The sequence below is a fragment of the Cynocephalus volans genome, chromosome 15 (genome assembly GCF_027409185.1).
Source record: "Cynocephalus volans isolate mCynVol1 chromosome 15, mCynVol1.pri, whole genome shotgun sequence".
NCBI lineage: Eukaryota > Metazoa > Chordata > Mammalia > Dermoptera > Cynocephalidae > Cynocephalus > Cynocephalus volans.
The window spans coordinates 4,703,414-4,724,243 of NC_084474.1; the positions used below are offsets into that span (position 1 = coordinate 4,703,414).

General features: G+C 43.4%; 1 protein-coding gene across 5 annotated transcripts in view; it reads right to left on the reverse strand.

Moving 5' to 3' along the window:
• The window catches only part of SLC20A2 (solute carrier family 20 member 2), a 90,807-nt gene that overhangs the window by 16,052 nt on the left and 53,925 nt on the right, over window positions 1-20,830 (reverse strand). For all 5 annotated transcript variants that reach the window (XM_063079876.1, XM_063079875.1, XM_063079878.1 and 2 more), the window contains 4 exons: window positions 18,471-18,567; window positions 9,562-9,678; window positions 3,208-3,411; window positions 1,601-2,192 (listed from right to left, as the gene is read on the reverse strand). In XM_063079876.1, coding sequence (XP_062935946.1) covers window positions 1,601-2,192; window positions 3,208-3,411; window positions 9,562-9,678; window positions 18,471-18,567 — 1,010 coding nt within the window. The remainder of the gene's footprint in view (window positions 1-1,600; window positions 2,193-3,207; window positions 3,412-9,561; window positions 9,679-18,470; window positions 18,568-20,830) is intronic.

The following is a 20,830-nucleotide window of genomic DNA, read 5'->3' on the forward strand; positions in this document are numbered from 1 at the left end:
AGCAGGCCTGGCATGGAGCTGAGCCAGGAGGGGGGCACCTGCTCCAACTCCCCCTTTTCAGAATGTCCATGGCCTCACTACACCCTATGGGGTAACTGAAAGCCACATCAGGCAGCTACAGTCTGCACATGTGGTGTGGGGAAGACCACAGAGACCACGGGTGGTGTGGAGCCCCTCTTGCTGGGGTTAAAGCTGCCACTGGAGAAATGTGCTCAGTCACTCAAATTTGTCCCCAGCTGTGTGGCCCGACAGTCATCTCACCCAGGGAGTGCAGTCTGGAGAGACTCCCAGGAGCTGTCCCTGAACTAGTGATGCTCCCTAGTGGCACCCTCCCACTCAGGCCTTCTGGGCCCCCACAACTCCTTCCTGAACACCTCAGGTTCCACCCTGAGCCATGGCACCATGTGACTGCAGGCTGGGCAGGCCTCCTGTCTGGCCGTGTCCCGCCTTTGCTTGCCTCATGCTGCTGCTGCTGGTGCCAGTGAGCACAGCGGAGATGGAACCTTACTAATACTGTCCACTCTTGCAACAGCCCTGTGAGGAGGTGCTGCTGTCCTTACTTACAGGTGAGGAGATCAAGACAAGAGAAGTCACGTATGTAACAGCTCCTCTGCGCAGAGTGCCAGTACCCAGTTCTCTGCCTGACAAACTCCTGTCCAGCCTCCAAGACCCAGTGTGGCCTCTCCCTTGGGGCTCTCCAGTCTACCCACAGAGCTCGGCTCCGCCCCCATTACCCTGCAGTGCGCTTCAGCCACCTGCTCCCACGTCTGCTGAGGACACAGACCACCTGTATTCCCCTTTCTAGCTCCAGAGGCTCAGGCGCCATCTGGCATGCAGGAGGTGCTCAGTAAATCCTTGCTGACTGACTAAATGAATGAAAGGTTGATAAATTATTGGCTTAGAAGTTTAATACTTTGTTGTAATTTTGGAAACACCTTTGAATAACAAGTTAGGAATGTTTAAACGAATAGAGAAAAGATTTAAGGGGTACAAATGTCAGCTTCCGGGTTACTGCTGAATGCACGTGAAAAATCTCCCACGAAACCCTCGTGACCTCCAGATTCCACACTTCTGCAGCCTGCTGTCCCCTGAGCGCGGCGGCCGTTGCGCGGGTGTCACAGGCACCTCCAACCGCACATGTCCAATCCCACACGTACTGCTGGGCCCGAGCCTGTTCTCCACACGGCTGCCCTTCCTGATCAGTGGTCACCGCCTCTCAGATTTGCTTAGGCCACCTCGGTGGCCTCAGCCCGCCCTGTCTTTCTGACACCCCTCTCCGCTCTGTTGGCAAATTCTGCTGGTCTGCCTTCAGGACAGATGCGGAACCCTGCCACACTGTCTCCCACTCACGCCGTTTCCGGCAGTCTAGTCCCAAAACAAAAGCCACAGGGCTCATGTCGCCTTGCTCGGCACCTCCACCGGCTCCCTCCCCCGGCTGTCTCCTGACAGTCTCCCTGCTCCCCTCCTGGGCCTCTCCTCTCTCTGGCGAGGCTCAGGCACAGCGGGCGCCCCTGCAGCACGCGCTGTCCCCGTCCCCTCACTGTCCCCGTCCCCGCACCGCGCCGCGGGACACGTGCTGGGCGAGCGCACGAGCGCTTACCTCACGTCATTGCCCCCGTGGGCAAAGGACCCGAAGCAGGCGGTGAGCACCTGCAGAAAGTGGAAGAGCAGGTGGACCTCGGCCGTGTCACACTCGTCCTTCTCGTCCTCGGCAGCGTCCTCCCGAGGCGGGCCCGGCTGTGCCAGCGCAGGCGCCAGCTGCACCTCCACACCGCCCTCCTCTGCCTCTATCTCGGCCTCGGCCACCGCGTTGCAGTAGCTCGAGTAGCTGTCGTAGCGCAGCCTCTTCTTGGAGTAGGCCACGGTGTCGCCCACCAGCTTCTCGCTGTCCTCCGCGGTGGCCGGGGCGCCCGCGGCCTTGAAGGTGGCGTGCACGGGCAGGCCGCAGATGGCCGCCGTGTAGCAGGTGTAGCTGTTGTTGCGGCGCAGCAGCCGGTAGCCGTTCTCCTGCGCAGGCTTCTCCTCCGGGCCGCGGTCGATGTGAATTTTGTGCAGCAGGTCTTTGTAGAGCCCCGAGTCTTTGTGCACAGTGTGGTACACGTGGCCATCACTCTTTGTGTGGCCATCAAAGCCGAAGGTGCCGTTGGAGACAGGCGACCTTGCAGAGCCGTGAGTCATGGAGAGCGCCCTCCCTAAAAAGGGTTAAGACGAGTCTTAGCTTTCAGTCTTTTGAATATAAACCATGTCTGTTAGGAAATGATCCCTACCGTTTCATGGCCTTTTAATTTTTCTATGTAATTTATTTTCTTGTCCATAAAGGACATGTAAATATGGCTAAAATTTAAAAAGAAAAAAAAAAAGGAACTTGGATACACAATAAAAGGGTAAAACTACTAATACGGTATTTTAAATTTGATAATATGTAAATTCTGCTAAATGTGTCTTCCAGAAATTACTGTTTCTAGATATGAATAAAGGGAGAATAAAGGGTGAATCCTCATTTTAGAAAAACTTCATATGTGAGACAAAACCCAGTTCACGTGACATAGATATTCCAGGTGCTTCTTAAGAGGCCAGGCATGACTAACAATGGCAGTCTGTCAGATCAGCAGGGCAAAATTAATTTGCTTCCTTTGGGCAGACTCTGAGACTGCACCTATGGCAGGTGGCTGCCAAGGCCCCACCTTGCAGGGATGTGGGAGCCACCTGGGCAGGTCTGGGCAGGGACTGGTGCTCACCCATCATTGCCCACAAAGCACACCCTCAGGATGGTCTGCATGTTTTCTAAGGCTTCTGCGATTCTCTGGACCGACCATCTCCTTTGTTACAATCTTAGCTCTCTCTGCGTCTCCCATGAGGAAGCCTCCCTTAGCCAGCTAAGTGAACCAGTCTTCAGCAATTTGGAAACTCCTGGGGAACGGTATGCAACACACGCATGTGCAGCGGAGTGAGCTCAGCACAGGCCCTTGCACTTCTGATGACACTGTAAACAGCTCTTGGAAGAAAAGCACAGGACAAGAGTCAGCCTGCTCTGCTGACTCTGGAATGGTCTCCTGAGGACTCTGTAGCCTCTGAATTTTCTTCCAACATAAAATTGAGGGATACTTTGTGCATTAAAACCAGACTGCCCACACCCAGGCCTGGCTGCTTACCCGCTGGGGAACCTCTTTCTGCCACACATATACCCGGCCCTCCAGACGTTCTTACCGTAGGACACCCGCGGGTGGCTTCCTGCTGAAGTGCCTTCTGAAGCGCCAGGAGTGTCCCCAGTCAGCCCCGTGAGAGGGACAGTGCTGTCATCATTAGCCTTGGCACCTGGGAGCTCTCTAAACACTGGGGACTCCACTTCCTGCACTTTATCGAGGCTTTCGTTAGAGACTTGTGATAAAGCACCTTCTTTTTGTATTGTGCCTAAAGAAAATATAGTCATAACTAAAAATTTTCAAAGATAATTCTTGTTATTGAAAAAGTAACATTAAAAAATTAATATGTATCTTTAAACTTTAATACTTACTTTGGAAACAAAAAAAATTATAGCTAGATAGAGAAAATAAAGTGGAAAGTTCAATCAATTATCTGGAAAACTAGCCGAAAAATTCAGCTATTGAGGAAAAGATGGGAGTTTAGGGCCTGAGTTACTGCACCCAAAAACAACAAAATGGGCTGGCCGGTTAGCACAGGTGGTTAGAGCACAGTGTTGCAACACCAAGGTCAAGGGTTGATCCTTGCGATGGCCAGCCACCAAATACAAACAAAACAACAACAACAAAAACCAACAAAAAAGAGAGGGTTAGATTTGATTACCAAGGTGCTTTCCAGGGCTAACATTCTGTGAATCTACAACCTGTAGACTGGCCTTTTATTATCTTAACCTCAGAATCACTGAAATGGTTCTTTTTGTCTTTCTAGATATGTTATAGCATCATTGGTTTTCTTCTGGTCAACAAATTATTAATTTCAGATTTCTTAAGGTTACCAAATTTTAGGAAACAAGTAAATCCTTTTCTTCAAAAGGAACAGGGAGATCCTACTTACTTTAAAAATTCTTTACTTTAAAAAGAAACAAGGGACTTTTAAGAAGCTTTTTTTGAAGCACAACAGTAATTCTTTAAATCAAATCTGATACATGGTGCTGTGAATTGAATTGTCTTGCTACTTGCATATTACCCTGAGCAGATTTCTAAGCTTGCACCTACAGAACGGAAATGGAAATAGACTCTCAGTTCCTCTCGTGAATACACTCACACATAATCTCTGTCTCTATCATCTAACTCTGTTTCTACCTAGATAGTCAGATATAAAGATAGATATTTTAAAACTAAACTTTTTATGTACAACAGGGAACACACAAAAAATGTGCATAAAGATCTCTGACCTGAAATTGCTTGTAATCTAGATGAGAGAAGATAACATTTGGAAAGGTTGTAATAGTAATTATACGTGACAAAAATGAACACTTACATGAGATAGTAGCATTATTATTTTCTCCATTTTATTAATTAGCAAACTGAGGCACAGAAAGATTAAGTCATTTGTCCAAAGTCACACAAGTGGTAAGTGGCAGACAAAGCCAAGATTCAAAAGCAGGCAATTTAGTTCTATGGTCCATGCCCTTAATCACTAGTCTGTACTTAAAATAACAGAACAAGAAATATATATTTAAATATCTAAGTATACAGGGTTGACAAAATAATCTCCCGGGAAGCCAGAATGGGGAACAATATCAATTTCCTGCTGTGACATTCTAGCCTAACAATGGAAAGCAAAGATTTTAAGATCTATCTGACATTAAGATTTAGCTTATTAGGAAAAGTGTTCAAAAACCAAAGCACTGAAGACTATTTTATCGCTCCCACAGGGCTAAATCAGACAATATATTGGAGAGCGGCTCCTCTCAGGCTAGCGCTCCATGGGAATGTAAGGAGCGACGCTTACTCTCAGCGCAAAGCGCGGGGCAGCTTCACTCAAGCAGCAGCAGATGATTTTGAATCCATTACAATATGGCTTCACTACTTAGTCTGAAGTTGTACATATTAGTGTGAATTTTTAAAAAATTATTAGTTTTTAGATTTAGATGCAGTAAACTGACTTACGTGTGTAATCCTGAGTTTTAGCACATGTATAGATTCGTGTAGTCACCCCCACGATCAGGATACACAAATTTCCATCATCCCCGCAAACTCCTCTTGTAGTCAGACCCTCTGCTGACTCCTAACCTTGACAACCACTGATCTGGTCAGTGTTCCTACAGCTTTGCCTTTTTCAGAAAGTCGTATCAATGAAACCATAAAATACGTAATTTTTTGAGACTGGCTTCTTTTACTCAGCATGATGCCTTTGAGATTCACGCATGCTGCTACGTGTGTCAGTAGTTTGTTGCCTTTCACTGCCGTGTAGGATTCCAATGTATATCTGCACCACAGTTCCTTCATTCCATGGACAATCTGGTTGTTTCCAGTTTTTGGTGACTGTAAATAAAGGTGCTACAAACATTCATGTACAGATTTTCGTGTGAATTTGAGTTTTTACTTCTCTAGGGAAACACCTGGGGTGGTTAAGAGTATATTTATGGCAAATGATATTAGCACGCAAGAAACCGCCAAGCTGCTTTCCTGCACCATTCTGCACTATGAGTGTATGAGAGTCCCAGCTGCTCTGCATCCCTGTCAGCAGTCAGTACTGTCAGGTTTTTTAAAAAAGCTATTCAAATAGGTGTATAGTGGTATCTTAACGTGATTTTAACTTGTATTTCCCTGGTGGCTAGGAATGCTGAGCACCTTATCATGGACTTACGTGCCATTCATATATCTTTTTTGGTGAAGTGTTTGTTCAAATAACTTTGCTCAGTTTTTAGCTGGGTTGTTGGTTTTCTGAAATTTCTTTATATATTCTGAACACAGGTCAGATATGGGATTTGCAAACATTTTCTCCCAGTCTGCAGCTTGTCTCTTCATTCTCTTAATAGTGTTTCTCACAGAGCAATAGTTTTTAATTTTGATGAAGTACAATTTATCAATTTCTTCTTTTATGAATTAAGTTTTTGGTGTCACATCTAAAAACTCTTTGCTTAACCCAAGACCACAAAAGTTTCCCCTCCTCCTCCTCCTCCTTCTTTTTCTTAACAGTCTATTTTTTACTTTACATTTAGGTCTATGATGCATTTGGACTTAATTATTTTCATAAGATATGAGGTTTAGGTTAGAGTTCTCTTTTTGGCATATGTATGTCCAATTGTTCCAATAACATTTGTTAAAAAAGACCATCCTTTCTCCACTGAAGTGCCTTTGAGCCTTTGTTGAAAATCAATTCCCCATATTTGTGTGGGTCTATTTCTGGATTCTATTCTGTTCCATTAGTCTACGTGCCTATCTCTTCACTAATACCACACTGTCTTGTAGCTGTATAGTTAGTCTTAAAGTCAGGCGGTACGAATCCCCCAACTTTAATCTTTTTCAAAATTGTTTTGGCTACTCCAGTTGCTTTGGCTCTCCATAGAAATTTTAAAAGCAGCTTGTCTAAATCTATAGAATATGTTGCTGGGATTTTCATTTAAATTGTATTAGGCCTACACATCAATTTGAGAACAACTGAAATCTTAACTATATTAAGTCTTCAAATTCATGAGTATGATGTGTCTCCTCATTTATTCTGGTCTTCTTTGAAATATGGATTTTCATAAAGCCAGAGGCATAACACTACCTGACTTCAAATTATACTACAAAGCTATTATAACCAAAACAGCATGGTACTGGTATAAAAACAGACATTCAGACCAGTGGAGTAGAATTGAGAACCAGAAATCACCCCTCAGGCTTACAGCCATCTGATACTGGACAAAGACAACAAAAATCTACATTGGGGAAAAGACTGCCTCTTCAACAAGTGGTGCTGGGAAAACTGGACATCCATATGCAGAAGAATGAAACTAGATATGCGACTCTCACCATACACTACAGTCAACTCAAAATGGATTAAAGACTTAAGTATAAGACTTGAAACTGTAGCATTACTAAGGGAAAATATAGGTGAAACGCTTCAGCAACTAGGTCTGGGCACAGACTTTATGAACATTAGCACAAAATAAAGCACAAAAAATAAAGCACAAGCAGTAAAAGAAAGCCTGAAAGCTCAAGCAGTAAATGAAAAAACAAACAAATGGGACTATATCAAACTAAAAAGCTTCTGCACAGCAAAGGAAACAATCAACAGAGTGAAACGACATCCTACTGAGTGAGAGAAAATCTTTGCTAACTATGCATCCAACAAGGGATTAATATCCATAATATACAAGGAACTCAAGCAATTATACAGTAAAAAGAACAAAGAACCCAATTTAAAAAATGGGCAAAGGAGCTGAATAGACATTTTTCAAAGGAAGACATACAAATGGCCAACAAGTACATGAAAAAATGCTCAACATCACTAGTCATCAGGGAAATGCAAATTAAAACCACCTTGAGATATCACCTCACCCTAGTTAGACTGGCTATAATCAAAAAGATGGTGAATAACACATGCTAGTGAGGGTGTGAAGAAAAGGGAAGGCTCCTGCACTGTTGGTGGAACTGTAAATTAGTACAACCACTATGGAAAACAGTATGTAGGTTTCTCAAACACCTACAGGTAGATCTTCCATACAATCCAGCAATCCCACTTCTGGGTATATACCCAGAGGAATGGAAATCATCACGTCAAAGGGATACATGCATTCCCATGTTCATCACAGCTCTGTTTACAATAGCCAAGACATGGGACCAACCTAAATGTCCATTGATGGATGACTGGATAAGGAAATTGTGGCTTATATACACCATGGAATACTACTCTGCCATAAAAAAGAATGAAATTCTCTCATTTGCAACAACATGGATGAGCTTGGAGAAACTTACATTGAGTGAAATAAGCAAAGCACAGAGGAATAAATACCACATATGTGGGAGCTAAGAGAGAAAGAAGGAAGGAAAAAAAGACCACAGTGGTGTGCTGGACTTGCGGTGACAGAGAACATTCCTTGGGCTCAAAGTGGAGTGGGAGGGAAAGGGGATGGGGGAGGGAGGTTGGGGATAATTTGGTGAGGGACACATGGTACAAATGCAATTCGTGGTAAGGTGCATGCTGCCAGTCTGAATCTGGCCTTCACATCTTGGGCCCGAGGGGTGACAATCAGCTTTGTATCTCATGCATATTCATAACCAACAAAAATAAAATAAAATACAAAAGAAATATGTATTTTCAAATTCAGATATTCCCATACTGAAACACGATTGCAAGGCACGTTTGAGTCCCAATATAAATATTTCTTTTTTTTGAGAGTCCTGTAAAAGCATGTGGCTTCAAGGCTTAGAATTCAATCATGTTACTGGTAACAGGAAAATAGCCCTGGCTGAATTTCTAAGCCATATTCTTCTTCTGCTTTAAAATTATTTATACTAAGGCACAAAACAATAAAATTCATATGTTTTGAATGTACAGGTGACAAATGTACCTGTGACAAATAAACACACCCTATAACGACTTGCTAATTAAGACAGAAGAGATGTCCACGCCCCTCTGCAGTCTCCTCCAACACTGCACCTACCCCAGGGACCCAGTGACTCCTATCACTATAGACTAACTTTCTCAGTTCTCAGATTTTATGTAAAATTCCATAAAATTTTTTATGGAAATTTGATGAGAAATGGAATCATATGCTGTATCTTCTCTGTTGTACCTGGCTTCTTTTACTCAGCATAATGTCTGTGAAATTCATTATGCTGCTGTGTCTACCAGTTCATTCTCTTTGCTGCTACTGAGTCTTGTATTCAGCAGTATACTCACAGATGAGGGCACTTCAGAAAGTCTGCGGAAAAGCAGAATTAAAAGATAATACAAATCTCCCCATGAACTATTTGAAGTATCCTTGTATAATGAATATGCCACATTTGGTTATCCATTCACCTGTTAATGAACATTTGGATTTTTTCCAGTTTTTGGCTATTATTTCTAAAATATTTATACAAATGTCTTTTTTATGAACACATGTTTTCATTTACCTCAGATTTTCACCCAGGACTGAAATCACTGGGTCATGGAGTAAGCGTATAGTTAACTTTATAAGAAACAGCTCAACTAATTTCCATGGTGGTTGTACCAATTCACACTTCACCAGAGATGCGTGGGAATCCGCTACTTCACTCCTTCACCAGGACTGACACTGCAGTCATTTGATGTTTACCCACTCCTGTAGGTGTGGGGTAGCATCTCATCGTGGTGGTAAACTCAATTTTCCTGAAGACTCATGTCTTTCACTAGGCTGGTAGAACTTGACTGCATATTAACATTCGGTTACCCACGGCAACTAGGAGCTTACTGCTCACCTGGGTCACAAGTTATCAAGAAAATGTTTGAGCCAGAAGGTGGTCAGGAGCCAAGAGACAGAGAGGCATGGTATGTGTCTCAGGCTGTGTTCTGGAGTTATCCACACTTCTATTTCCTCCTTTGGTAAGGATAATTGTGTATTACATGTGAAGTCTCAGGAATCAGGAGCAGTTTTGTAAACCAGAAGAATAAAAAGGCCCTTACCTGCTATTTTCCTCCGCATCCACGGACACACAAAGAGCCACACGAGAAGGGCGAACAGCAGAGCGACACCGGTGGAAATGAGGGCTATCGCCCACACGGGGAGGGCCAGCCCGAGCACTGGGAAACAGCAGGGAACAGCAGTGTTGTGATCGCATGCTTTCTAAAAGGTCGAGCCTCCAAGAAACGTGTCTTCCATTCCCCAAATCTAAAACCAATCACCTGCATTTTGTACTTAATAAACTCTCAACCAAAAAAACATGCTGTGCTTTTTGGGATAGAAAGCTGTGTTTCAGACACACTACACCTTATGAATATGTGCTTAAACTGGTTAGAAAGCTAACTATTAAAATTTAACCACATTGGCACAAACAGCATATTATGTTCAGAATAAACCTATTTACATATCATAACAGTATTTAAATTGCTGAGTGGACAAATGAGACCAAGAAAGGAGTCCAGCGTCTTCTGTCCTGACAGCCAGCCCCTCCTCCGCAGTGACAGGCCGGCCCGGGAGCTGCTCCAGGGCCCGCTGCCTCCGCTGTTTCTCCAGCAGTCAGCAGCTCTGCTTTCAATGAACGTAACACTCTGACCCCATACACACAACCTTTTTAAAAATTAGCTTAGAAATAAAAGTGTTTTAAAAGGGCATTGAACTTCAAACTTAACTCTTCTTTGAAGTGTCAACTTATGGAATTACGCTGCAGAAGAACTCTCCATTAAAATCCACTAATGCACACGCAGTGGGAGTTACATCAGCCAATACAAGAATGGAATACATGTGGCTCAGGGGCACTGTCTTCTCAGAGCACTGTGACGTCTCCAGAGCTCATCACTCTGAATTTGGCCTATCTTCTGTCACTGGTGGCAATGGGCACACTCCACACATGCTCACAGGATACCACTTAAACACCACGCTCAAGCATGGCCACACAGACACAGGAACACCTATCACAGCATTATCTGTGATAGTAAAAATTTGCAGAGCAACTAACATGTGCATCCTATGAAAATGTGAAATAATTACAGCACATAGCATAAAAACAAGGTAGGCCTGTATGTACTAACCGTGAAAGAGGACCAAGATCCAGTAAGTAATAAAGACTAGCTGTATAGTGTATGCGTAGCATGATTCAATTTATGTTTAGAAAAGAAAACAACCCCACTCTCACACTCCTGCCATGTGAATGTACAGAAGTTCTGGAAAAATACAACGGCAAGTTCTACGGAGAGAAGAGAAATTAGAGTGGGGCTTTCACTCCTTATTAAGCATACTTTTATACTGGTAACTTTAGTATATGTGCTGCCGAAGCGAGCACATACTGGTAACTTTAAAAATATACAATAAGAATGTCGTGTGTAAATTGTTAAAAATTTTTTTAATTTTAAAAATTAAAAATTAAAAAAAACTATTTAAAATTTTGCTCTTAGGTTAAATAAATCTTTAGTGATGCAGGCTTTGTTACATTGTTAACCACCTCACACACACAAACCAGCTCAAAGTGACTCAATTAAGGTGTTATTAAGCATGCTGATAACCATAAGAGGCTGCAGAAAAGGTAACTGACACTATCGAGCAGTCAGAACTAATGTTTACGAATATTAAAAAGTACGGAAAGGCTGCTTTGTGTGCTCCTTCCACGTCCATGTCCATGCTCCCTCCTAGGGTCACATGGGGTCCTGGTGGGCGTCAGGACCAACGACCCAAAGGGAGGAACTGAGGGCAGTTACAAGGCTTTTGACCCTTTGCTTAGACAATGAGACACAACACCGCTGCACCCAGTGCCTTCCCCTTCACACCTGCTTCTTCACTGCTCTGGCTTGGAGTGACCAGAAAACCCTGAGTCACCTCCTGGTCACAAGGCTGGAAGAGAAAGCAGCAAATGAACACACCACGGAGGGTAGGAGCTGGGAGCTGGGGAGACAGGAGAAGAGCCAAGAAGAGGGAAGAAGGAAGAAGGAATCCAGGAAAATGGGAAGTTGTTCATAGTGAGTGAGAGCGAAGAATAACAGAATGGGAGTGGGATTTTACCAAATTATTCCAGCACTTTAGTAATCTATCAAAAGAACAGGAGGATTTCCTTTAAGGCCTGCATATAAGAAATACTGACTGACATTTATGTTATACAGCTCCAAATTGCACTAAATATATAAAATCAAGTTTCATGGATAAAAATCAATTCAGTAAAAAATTCTGCACAGAAAAGCACTTGAATCAATGTATATCTAAGGATAATCTTTTTTTCTTCTAAAATCTTAAGGCTGACATAGATAACAAAATTTTCACCAAAAATAATTTGCATTGAATTGCCTTCCTAGTGAGGACCTCAAATTGCTTCCAAATAGCTGCACCTAAGAGGGCAGCAAGGCCTGGCAAGTCACTGCACTCTGTACACAAAGCAGGGCACAGCGTGAATTGCTCACGTCCACTCAGCCAAAAGTGGCTGCCAGGGACGGTGCTGGAGCTCTGAGCCTCCGTTCTCGGCTCCTGCCACTCAACAGCCTTTTCTCTCAAGCTCCTTTCATTTTCTGAGCAGCAAAGATAGGATGAACAGTGACTTAGTTCTAACCTCAAGCATCTTTACAGCTATATACGAAATACCCTAAAGATCAGAAGAACATTCAAATCATTCAGGGAAGAAATAAATAGAATTTTTTATAAAAAGTCTCCACCATTATTACTTTGTTATACCTCTCGTTTTGCACATACAACGATCACTATTAGAATCTATAAAATAAATAAAACCGAGAGAATGGAAGTGAGGACACCTGAGGTAGGAAAGTGTGGCAGGGGGAGTTAGCAAGAAACTGGCAAAGGGCCAAAAAATGATTACATCGTGCAGTGATGAATACACTAATTATCCTGATGTGAGCAGTGCATATTGCACACAGGTATGGATATCCAACGCTGTACCCCACAGATATGTACAATTACGTTTCAATAAAAATAAATAAATAAATAAAACTTCAATGGAACCAATAAGGCTTTAGTCTGTATTAGTTTCCTTATTCCTCTATCATCATGCCCTCCCTTCAACCTTCCTTCTTAGTGACTCACTGCACAGGTCTCTCTGTTTTAATTTTATAAATAATACATTCTTATTAAAAAAATATCAGCAGTACCATACAAAGTTGTAACATGTACAAATATGAAATTTCCTCCCCACCCTCCCCTCTTGAACCCACTACTTACAGAAACACTGGTAACAATTTGGTGTGTATCTTTCTAGCATTTTTTAGATATATACAGACACAGTGTAGAATGCACACCAGGGTTTCCTTGTTCCTTTTCAACAGAAGCAGAAGCTCACAATACATACTGTTCTGTGCTTTCATATGTCACATAACAAAATATCTTTCCATGGTAAAACACACACACATTGACCTCGTTTGCAGAATTACTCTTTACTATCCTGGAGGAGACAGAGGAGGAGGAGATGATGGAGGAGGAGGAGATGATGGAGGAGATGATGGAGGAGGAGGAGATGATGGAGGAGGAGGAGATGATGGAGGAGGAGATGATGGAGGAGGAGGAGATGATGGAGGAGGAGATGATGATGGAGGAGGAGATGATGATGGAGGAGGAGATGGAGGAAGAGGAGATGATGGAGGAGGAGATGACGGAGGAGGAGGAGATGATGGAGGAGGAGATGATGGAGGAGGAGATGATGGAGGAGGAGGAGATGATGGAGGAGGAGATGATGGAGGAGGAGATGATGGAAGAGGAGATGATGATGGAGGAGGAGATGATGATGGAGGAGGAGATGATGGAGGAGGAGGAGATGATGGAGGAGGAGGAGATGATGGAGGACGAGATGATGGAGGAGGAGATTATGATGGAGGATGAGATGATGGAGGAGGAGGAGATGATGGAGGAGGAGATGATGATGGAGGAGGAGATGGAGGAAGAGGAGATGATGGAGGAGGAGATGACGGAGGAGGAGGAGATGATGTAGGAGGAGATGATGGAGGAGGAGATGATGGAGGAGGAGATGATGGAGGAGGAGATGATGGAGGAGGAGATGATGGAGGAGGAGATGATGGAAGAGGAGATGATGATGGAGGAGGAGATGATGATGGAGGAGGAGATGATGGAGGAGGAGGAGATGATGGAGGAGGAGGAGATGATGGAGGAGGAGGAGATGATGGAGGACGAGATGATGGAGGAGGAGATTATGATGGAGGATGAGATGATGGAGGAGGAGGAGATGATGGAGGAGGAGATGATGGAGGAGGAGGAGATGTAGGAGGAGGAGATGATGGAGGAGGAGATGATGGAGTAGATGATGGCGGAGGAGGAGATGATGGAGGAAGAGGAGATGATGGAGGAGGAGGAGATGATGGAGGAGGAGGAGATGATGGAGGAGGAGGAGATGTAGGAGGAGGAGATGATGGAGGAGGAGATGATGGAGTAGATGATGGCGGAGGAGGAGATGATGGAGGAAGAGGAGATGATGGAGGAGGAGGAGATGATGGAGGAGGAGGAGATGATGGAGGAGGAGATGATGATGGAGGAGGAGATGACAGAGGAGGAAGGGATGTTGGAGGAGATGATGGCGATGATGGAAGAGATGATGGAGGAGGAGATGGTGGAGAAGGAGGCGATGGAGGAGATGGAGGAGATGATGGAGGAGGAGATGGAGGAGGTGATGGAGGAGGAGGAGATGGAGGAGGAGGAGATGGAGGAGGAAGAGATGGAGGAGGAGATGGAGGAGGAGATGGAGGAGGAAAAGGTGTGGTGGCAGCAGCCATGTTTCAGGTACAGACTTGCTCTGGGGAAGCCAGAACCCAGGCCTGGTTAAGTTTGATTATTCATTTGCTGGTAAAGAGTGAGCAGAATTTGACAGAACTTTTTAAGAGCACTCATCACATAGGAACTGTAATAAGGCAGCCTTGTTTATGTAAGAGGTGATCAGAACCCTGGTTCTGAAACTGTGACACACATGCGGATCAGTGGCTGACTGCCTGTGAAGCACAGACTGCTGGGCAGTGGCATTTCCCCTTCAGTCGGGCTGTGATTGGCCCTGAGAATCTGAACTTCCTACAAGTTAGCAAGTGATGCTAATGCTGCTGGTGTGGGGACCACACTTGGACTTGGTAGTGATTATGTAACCACCAGAGGCTTCGTCATGTGGTCAGCCTTGACTCTCCAGAAAGGTGTGTACTGAATTTCAACATAATGAAGACCAGGCCTCACACATCTGAAGTCTTCTCATTCAAAACGAACTGCAGGCTTATATCCAACCCAATTAAGCACTTTATTTCCTAATTTTTTTTGGTTCTCGCAAATTTTTTTTTTGAAGGACAAAAATGCAAAGACAAATTTTTAAAGTGCTAACTCAGCCTTCGAAATATAAGAATGACTTTTGAGAAAAGTCATATCAAATGGAAAGTAAAACAAACCAAACTAAACCTAAGATATAAACAACTCCATAATAATTTGGGGTAGAGGAACAGAGGCAATCAAAAGAAAACACTATAACTCAACATCCCACATATCCCCATTTAATTCATCTCCACGCATAAGAATGTTACTTATCAAAATCTTGTAAAGTTGAAACTGGGTAAGAGTAATGCTGTCACTTATTTCTGTATAGAGAATTTCATCCTTTTTATTCTTTTTATCTCTGAGGGCCTATGTGAGTGAAAATATTCCAAGAAAGAAAGGAAGCTAAGAGGAACAAATACTGAACAGGCAGAAAGGCAGACATGAGCTGAAAGGAAAGGATGGACTGCGTCGCTGCTGCAGCAACACCTTCCCAGCTGACCCTCTTCACCAAATACGACGCCATGCTGGGCCATGCTGTCCAGGACGCAGCCAGACAAGTGAAATGACTATAGGAGGAAACGGCGTGCAATTAAAATGTAGTTTGAAGGGCAAAAGGTAACCTTCAATGCTTAAATAAAAAGATTTGGACTCACCTAGTGGAAATTCTAGCAACATTCCCTGGGAACCAAAATATTAGCAAAGTCCACTTCTCACTCATTGCAGGAACAAAATAATTGGTCCTTGAGAGTCGTGGCCTCTTCTCTTTCCCTCTCCTCTATGCAAGGCCCCCAGAAAACTTCAAGTAAGAAATCTTCCATACGAATGTGTGAGGACAAAATAGGAAGATGACTCAGGACTTGCTGGCACATTAAGATGGCACAAACGAGGCTGATCACAACTGATGGTAGTAAAACAGCCGTGCCAGGTGCACGACAGCATGCACTGCAGTGCCTTCCAGCGGGGTCTGCTGCTGTCCTTACCAAGGCAGGCACGAGACTTGTCAAGGGGGCAGGGAGGGGGTATTCCACTGAGAGGACAGCCACCCACCAGAGTGCGTAACGCTAACTCTCGGACTGGGAATGCTGTTTGTGCTTCGATTAAATAAGGATCATCAAGATCCTTATGCAGACTTCTTTATACTGCTAATTAAGGAGGTGGACACCTCTTCCCACTGACCAGTCAATTAACCATATACAAAAAATACATAGCCAGATTCCCAAATACATTGGAAAACATTTTTAAAGAGAGTTAAGAGAAGAGAATGAATTTGGTAAGGTTGAAGCAATTTTTTGGTCATTAATGGTAGTGTTGTGTATTTACTAAAACTATCTCACACATCAGTGTAATGTCATAACAAGACCTGGGGCTCAGGACTGACTACCAGGTTCAAATTCTGCATCTTACTAGTTATATGACCTTTGGTACTCAGTGCTGCTGCACGTCAGGTTCCCACCTGTAAATTGGGGTTAGCAATATTACTATTTTCTTAGAGGAGTTGGGAGTACTAACAGGATAAGTTCACGTAAAGCTCAGCTCGATAAATTTGTATTATTGATTTCTCCCAACAACCCTATGAAGTATTTATATTATCTTTAATGTCTCATCCATCATACAGTTTAATTAATTTTTCCTACAATGATTTACTCTCCCAGTAAGATGATTTTTTTAGCAAGTATGCAATACAACCGAAGCAAAAAGACAGGCAAAAGAAAGAGAAGGGATGAAAACAAACAGACCAAGTATATGAAAAGTTAAATTTTTAATCAGAATCACACAGCTGTCTTCTTCTGACATTTGGAAGAAGAATCGGGAAGCAAGAAGAATAAAGGGTGGAAAAAATTTAAAAAGCAGAAACAAAAAGAAGTCATCCATGTTTATACCAATTCCCATCTCCAGGCCCTGGCACTATAAAAGGTATTCTTCATTAGTTCAGACTCTTAGCTCCCTCATCCAGGAAGTATCTGGCTATTGAGGGGAGCTTTGCTTTTTTGTTCAGCTAACTTGAGATCTAAGAGCCTATATAAAATTAAGTACAAGGAGGTTATGGATAAAGATATCTCTCTGCTGTAGTTCACTTCCCATTCAGTGCTCCAGGCCTTCCCAGGGCCCAGCACTATGTGAATGCTTGAGGGACTTGCACATGTGCTAGTGCAGTCAACTCTGTAGCATGAAACATTATTTCCTGTCTCTGGTTTTTGAAAAAATTATCATGGGATGGACACTCTGTAAAGTCTGTGACAAACACAGTTCCTAGTGCATGAATTATAAAACTAGCAGGGGACATCAGACTGCTGTTATCTGAGGCTGGGGTTCCGTTTCTCCCCAGCTCTTCCCATCACTCTGGTCTTCAGTACTGTGCTTTCTGTATAAATTTAAGCAGCTGGGATGCTTCCCCTTCCCCCACCCCCAAATCACCCAAAGTCTGGAAACCCCAATAGCAAGTATTCAAATGTTTAAGTTTTGAACACTGTAGACATGTCACAGTAAAAGGTTATATAATATTAAAAATCATTTAGGAACAATTTTTATTTTCAATGCTGAAGTACACAAAATATAATTTTATCTAAGAAAAATTATATTGAGAAAACCTATTTGGAGAAATCAATGATTTCTCCCCATTTTTGGAAGATGGCATTTTTGAATTGTAATGTGACATGCCATTTAGCAGAAATGTTATATTTTGAACACAGAAAGGGAGACTTTTCTATCAGGTGGCCAATAACTAAATCTTAATCCAGAAATGACATTAACAAGGTGAAAAACAACACAAATGAACATATCTGATGACTCCCTACGTGCCCACAATAGTTGGTGCATTCAGGATCTCGCTGTAGGAGGCGCATCTCACAAAGAGAAATAGAGGAGGAATTCTCTCTACACTATGAAGTGTGTTTGTTATAGACTTTACAGAATGTCCATTCCAAAACGTGTACAGAAATATTTATGAGAAAGGTATTGGTTCATCAGCACTGAAATATGTGCAAAAAAGAACACCATACATACGTTTCTTTCTTTTCCTATTTAGAATGTAAAAGAAAAGAATTAATTTTAACTGATCCCCCAAAACCCTGAACTCTTATTAAAAAGAACAAAAGCCATTAGAATGGGAAGAAAAGGAAGAATTCTGAACAGGAAATCATCATTGGCTTCAGTATCTAACAAAGCAAAGTGTAGCTTCTAGTCTGTGCAGTAACTGGTCTGACAATTTCCAGGGAGTGCTGTGCGCGTATGTGCAGCTGTGCGAGTATGTGCAGCTGTGCGAGTATGTGCAGCTGTGCGCAGTATGTGCAGCGATAGACTGCCTTAGAGCGCCCCCTGCAGCATCGCCGACACGTGGACCGCTCCTATCCAGCACGCACAGCCTCTCACGACCCTGAGCAGCTCAGTGGGGAGAAGGCCTGTTAGGCCACGTTCTGAGACTGCAGGGACTGAATATGCTGCCAAGGCAACACAGCTGTGTAAACGGCAGAATGGGGATTTAAAACTTTTTGAACTTGAAAGTCTGTTGCCTTTTTACTTCACATATCTCTTCAGTACTTAATACATGAAAATGCACCTACTCTTTTTACCAGCACCACCACCACACTAAATAAATCAACATTGCTGGAATCCTGCTGGATTTACACTTCCAAGGGATTCTTACCTGGTGCTCCTGTGTACATGATGGAAAATGCATTTATCGCTATAGTGGCAGCATAGAACACGGGGAGTGCCCGGAGGCCATTGGGGACAGGGTCCTCCTGCGTAACAATGAGACAAAGTGAGAAGTCAGGATTCAAGGAGCACCTGGAGCCAACACACACAAAATGATACAAAACACTGTTACAGAAAAGTCTTCCCAAACCCCAGCATGGCCAGAAAGGCTGACGTGTCACTGCCTGTGACCTGCCGCTTAGCTACAGAAATGGCATCAGCTGGAGCTGTCTCTTCTACACAAATGCAATTTCAAAGAGTCCACTATTGTGGCCCGCAGACACATTAAAGCATGAGAATCACATGAGATGATGTCAGAATCAGAAACAGAAAAGAACTGTTGGGTTAGGTCAGTTCTTGGGGACAGAAGACCAGAGCTCAGCATTTGATTCCTCAAAACCTGTGGAGCTCCAAAAGCTCCAGCTAAGTCCAGACTTGGCCCTAGAAGGCTACATTCAATGAATATTTGAGACTGACTTCTGATGACTCTCTAAGAGAGGCAAATGACTCACACATCACTGCCTTACCATTATTAGGTCTGCATCACTGCACCACACAATACAATTTAGCTGCACATATTACCAAGTGCTATGATTTTCAAAATCTTTCCACAAGGTATAGCATTTAACTTTCAACTACTAAAAGTTAAAAGAACTATGGGTTCTTTGTCTAATAAAACATTTATTTACAACTCTAGCCTGCTACAACATTCCCTAAATCTAATACTTCAACAAAAAATGATACTGTGAGTGTTTTAGGTTAAATAACATCCGAGAGAATATTAGAAATTTAGAGTTTTAAACAGATCTACAGAGGATTTTGAAGCAAAAGTATGGGCCAGGAACTCCTCACTACAGCAATGGCACATAAATGCTGCTTAAACAATTCAAAAGGGGACTGATTTCTAATAGCCTTGTGAAACACCCTTCCACATTTGTAGGAACATACTACCTACCATGATAAAAGAAAAGTCAGGTCTAAAAACTGGAGCGAACTACAGAAGTGTGGGCAAGTGAAGACCGTCTCGAAGACACACACTGCTGGATGCAAACGCAGGTGGAAACTATGTGTGTTTGCACAACAGCACAGTTCACCCAGAACCTGTTCTGGAATGTCTCGAGTAGTCTCAGCTCTTGCCAGAGGCTTGGGTTGAATGGCAGTGAGGTGTAAGGACAGTGAGACCAGGGTCCCAAGCCCTAAGTCCATTGGGCTTGAACGAGGGCTGAGAGACAGAGCAGTGTCTAACCTGTGAGGTATCACATGGGAAGAACCCAGGCTGAACTGAAAACAAAGAGCTGGGATGCTCAAATGCCTGCTGCCTCCGGTTTCCAGAGCATTATTTTCTTAGGTACAATAGTTGCAAAAGAAAGACACCTAACCCATAACTTTTGAAAGTGTATAGTACTGAGTTTGTGTTTTTTAATTGAATCACCTTATGTTTTCTCAAATAAACTATTCCTAAAACTCAAATGACACATCTCATTGAGACCTGTCTCCTTTCTTCTCTCTTGTTCCTTTCTCTCTCTCCCCTCTCCTTTCCATCCTTCCATCCATCCATCCATCCATCCATCCACCCACTTATCACCTGCCACCCATCCAAGCATTCATCATGCCTTCTTAACAAACACTCAGTGTTAAGCACAGTCTTGGGCACTGGAATACAAAAGTGACCAAGAGAGTCGTGGTTTCTACTCTCACAGACAGTCAAATAGCGAACAGGCTTTAAGGAAGAAATGAAACACTACACAACACGCTAAGTGTGACAGTAAGAAAGTACACAGTGCTGTGGACTATGAGAGAGAGGGAACCAACCAGAAGAGGAGAGGCTTCCTAGGGAGTGACACCTGAAGGCTGAGCAGGAGTCTGCCACGTGAGGATGGATCCAGGTGGAGGAAGTAAAAGGGTGAAGGAAGGCTGGCAGGCAAGAGAAGGTGGCACTTTCCAAGATGCAAACAAATGTCAGTGTGGCTGGAGCCCAGGAGAAGGAATGGTAAGACATGACAATGGCAAGTTTGTACTTATGCAAGAGAATGAGCCCTTCGATGGGCTCCTGGGCGACGTTGAGGAAAAAGAACTGCGTTTTCAAGTGAGGACCCAGTGGGGGAAGGCAGGGCCCCGGTGTGCTGGGTGGGTGTGTGCTGTCACACGACAATCAAAGGCAGGCTCTACCGCCTGTGAAGTCCTGAACCAGCCTGTGACAGTCAAGTGAAAAAGACAATCGAGTTTTTTCCTAGAACACTGATCTCGGTAAATTCTAATTTTAATCTTATTTTATTTTTTAGACAAAATGTACCTTCAGAAGGTATATTT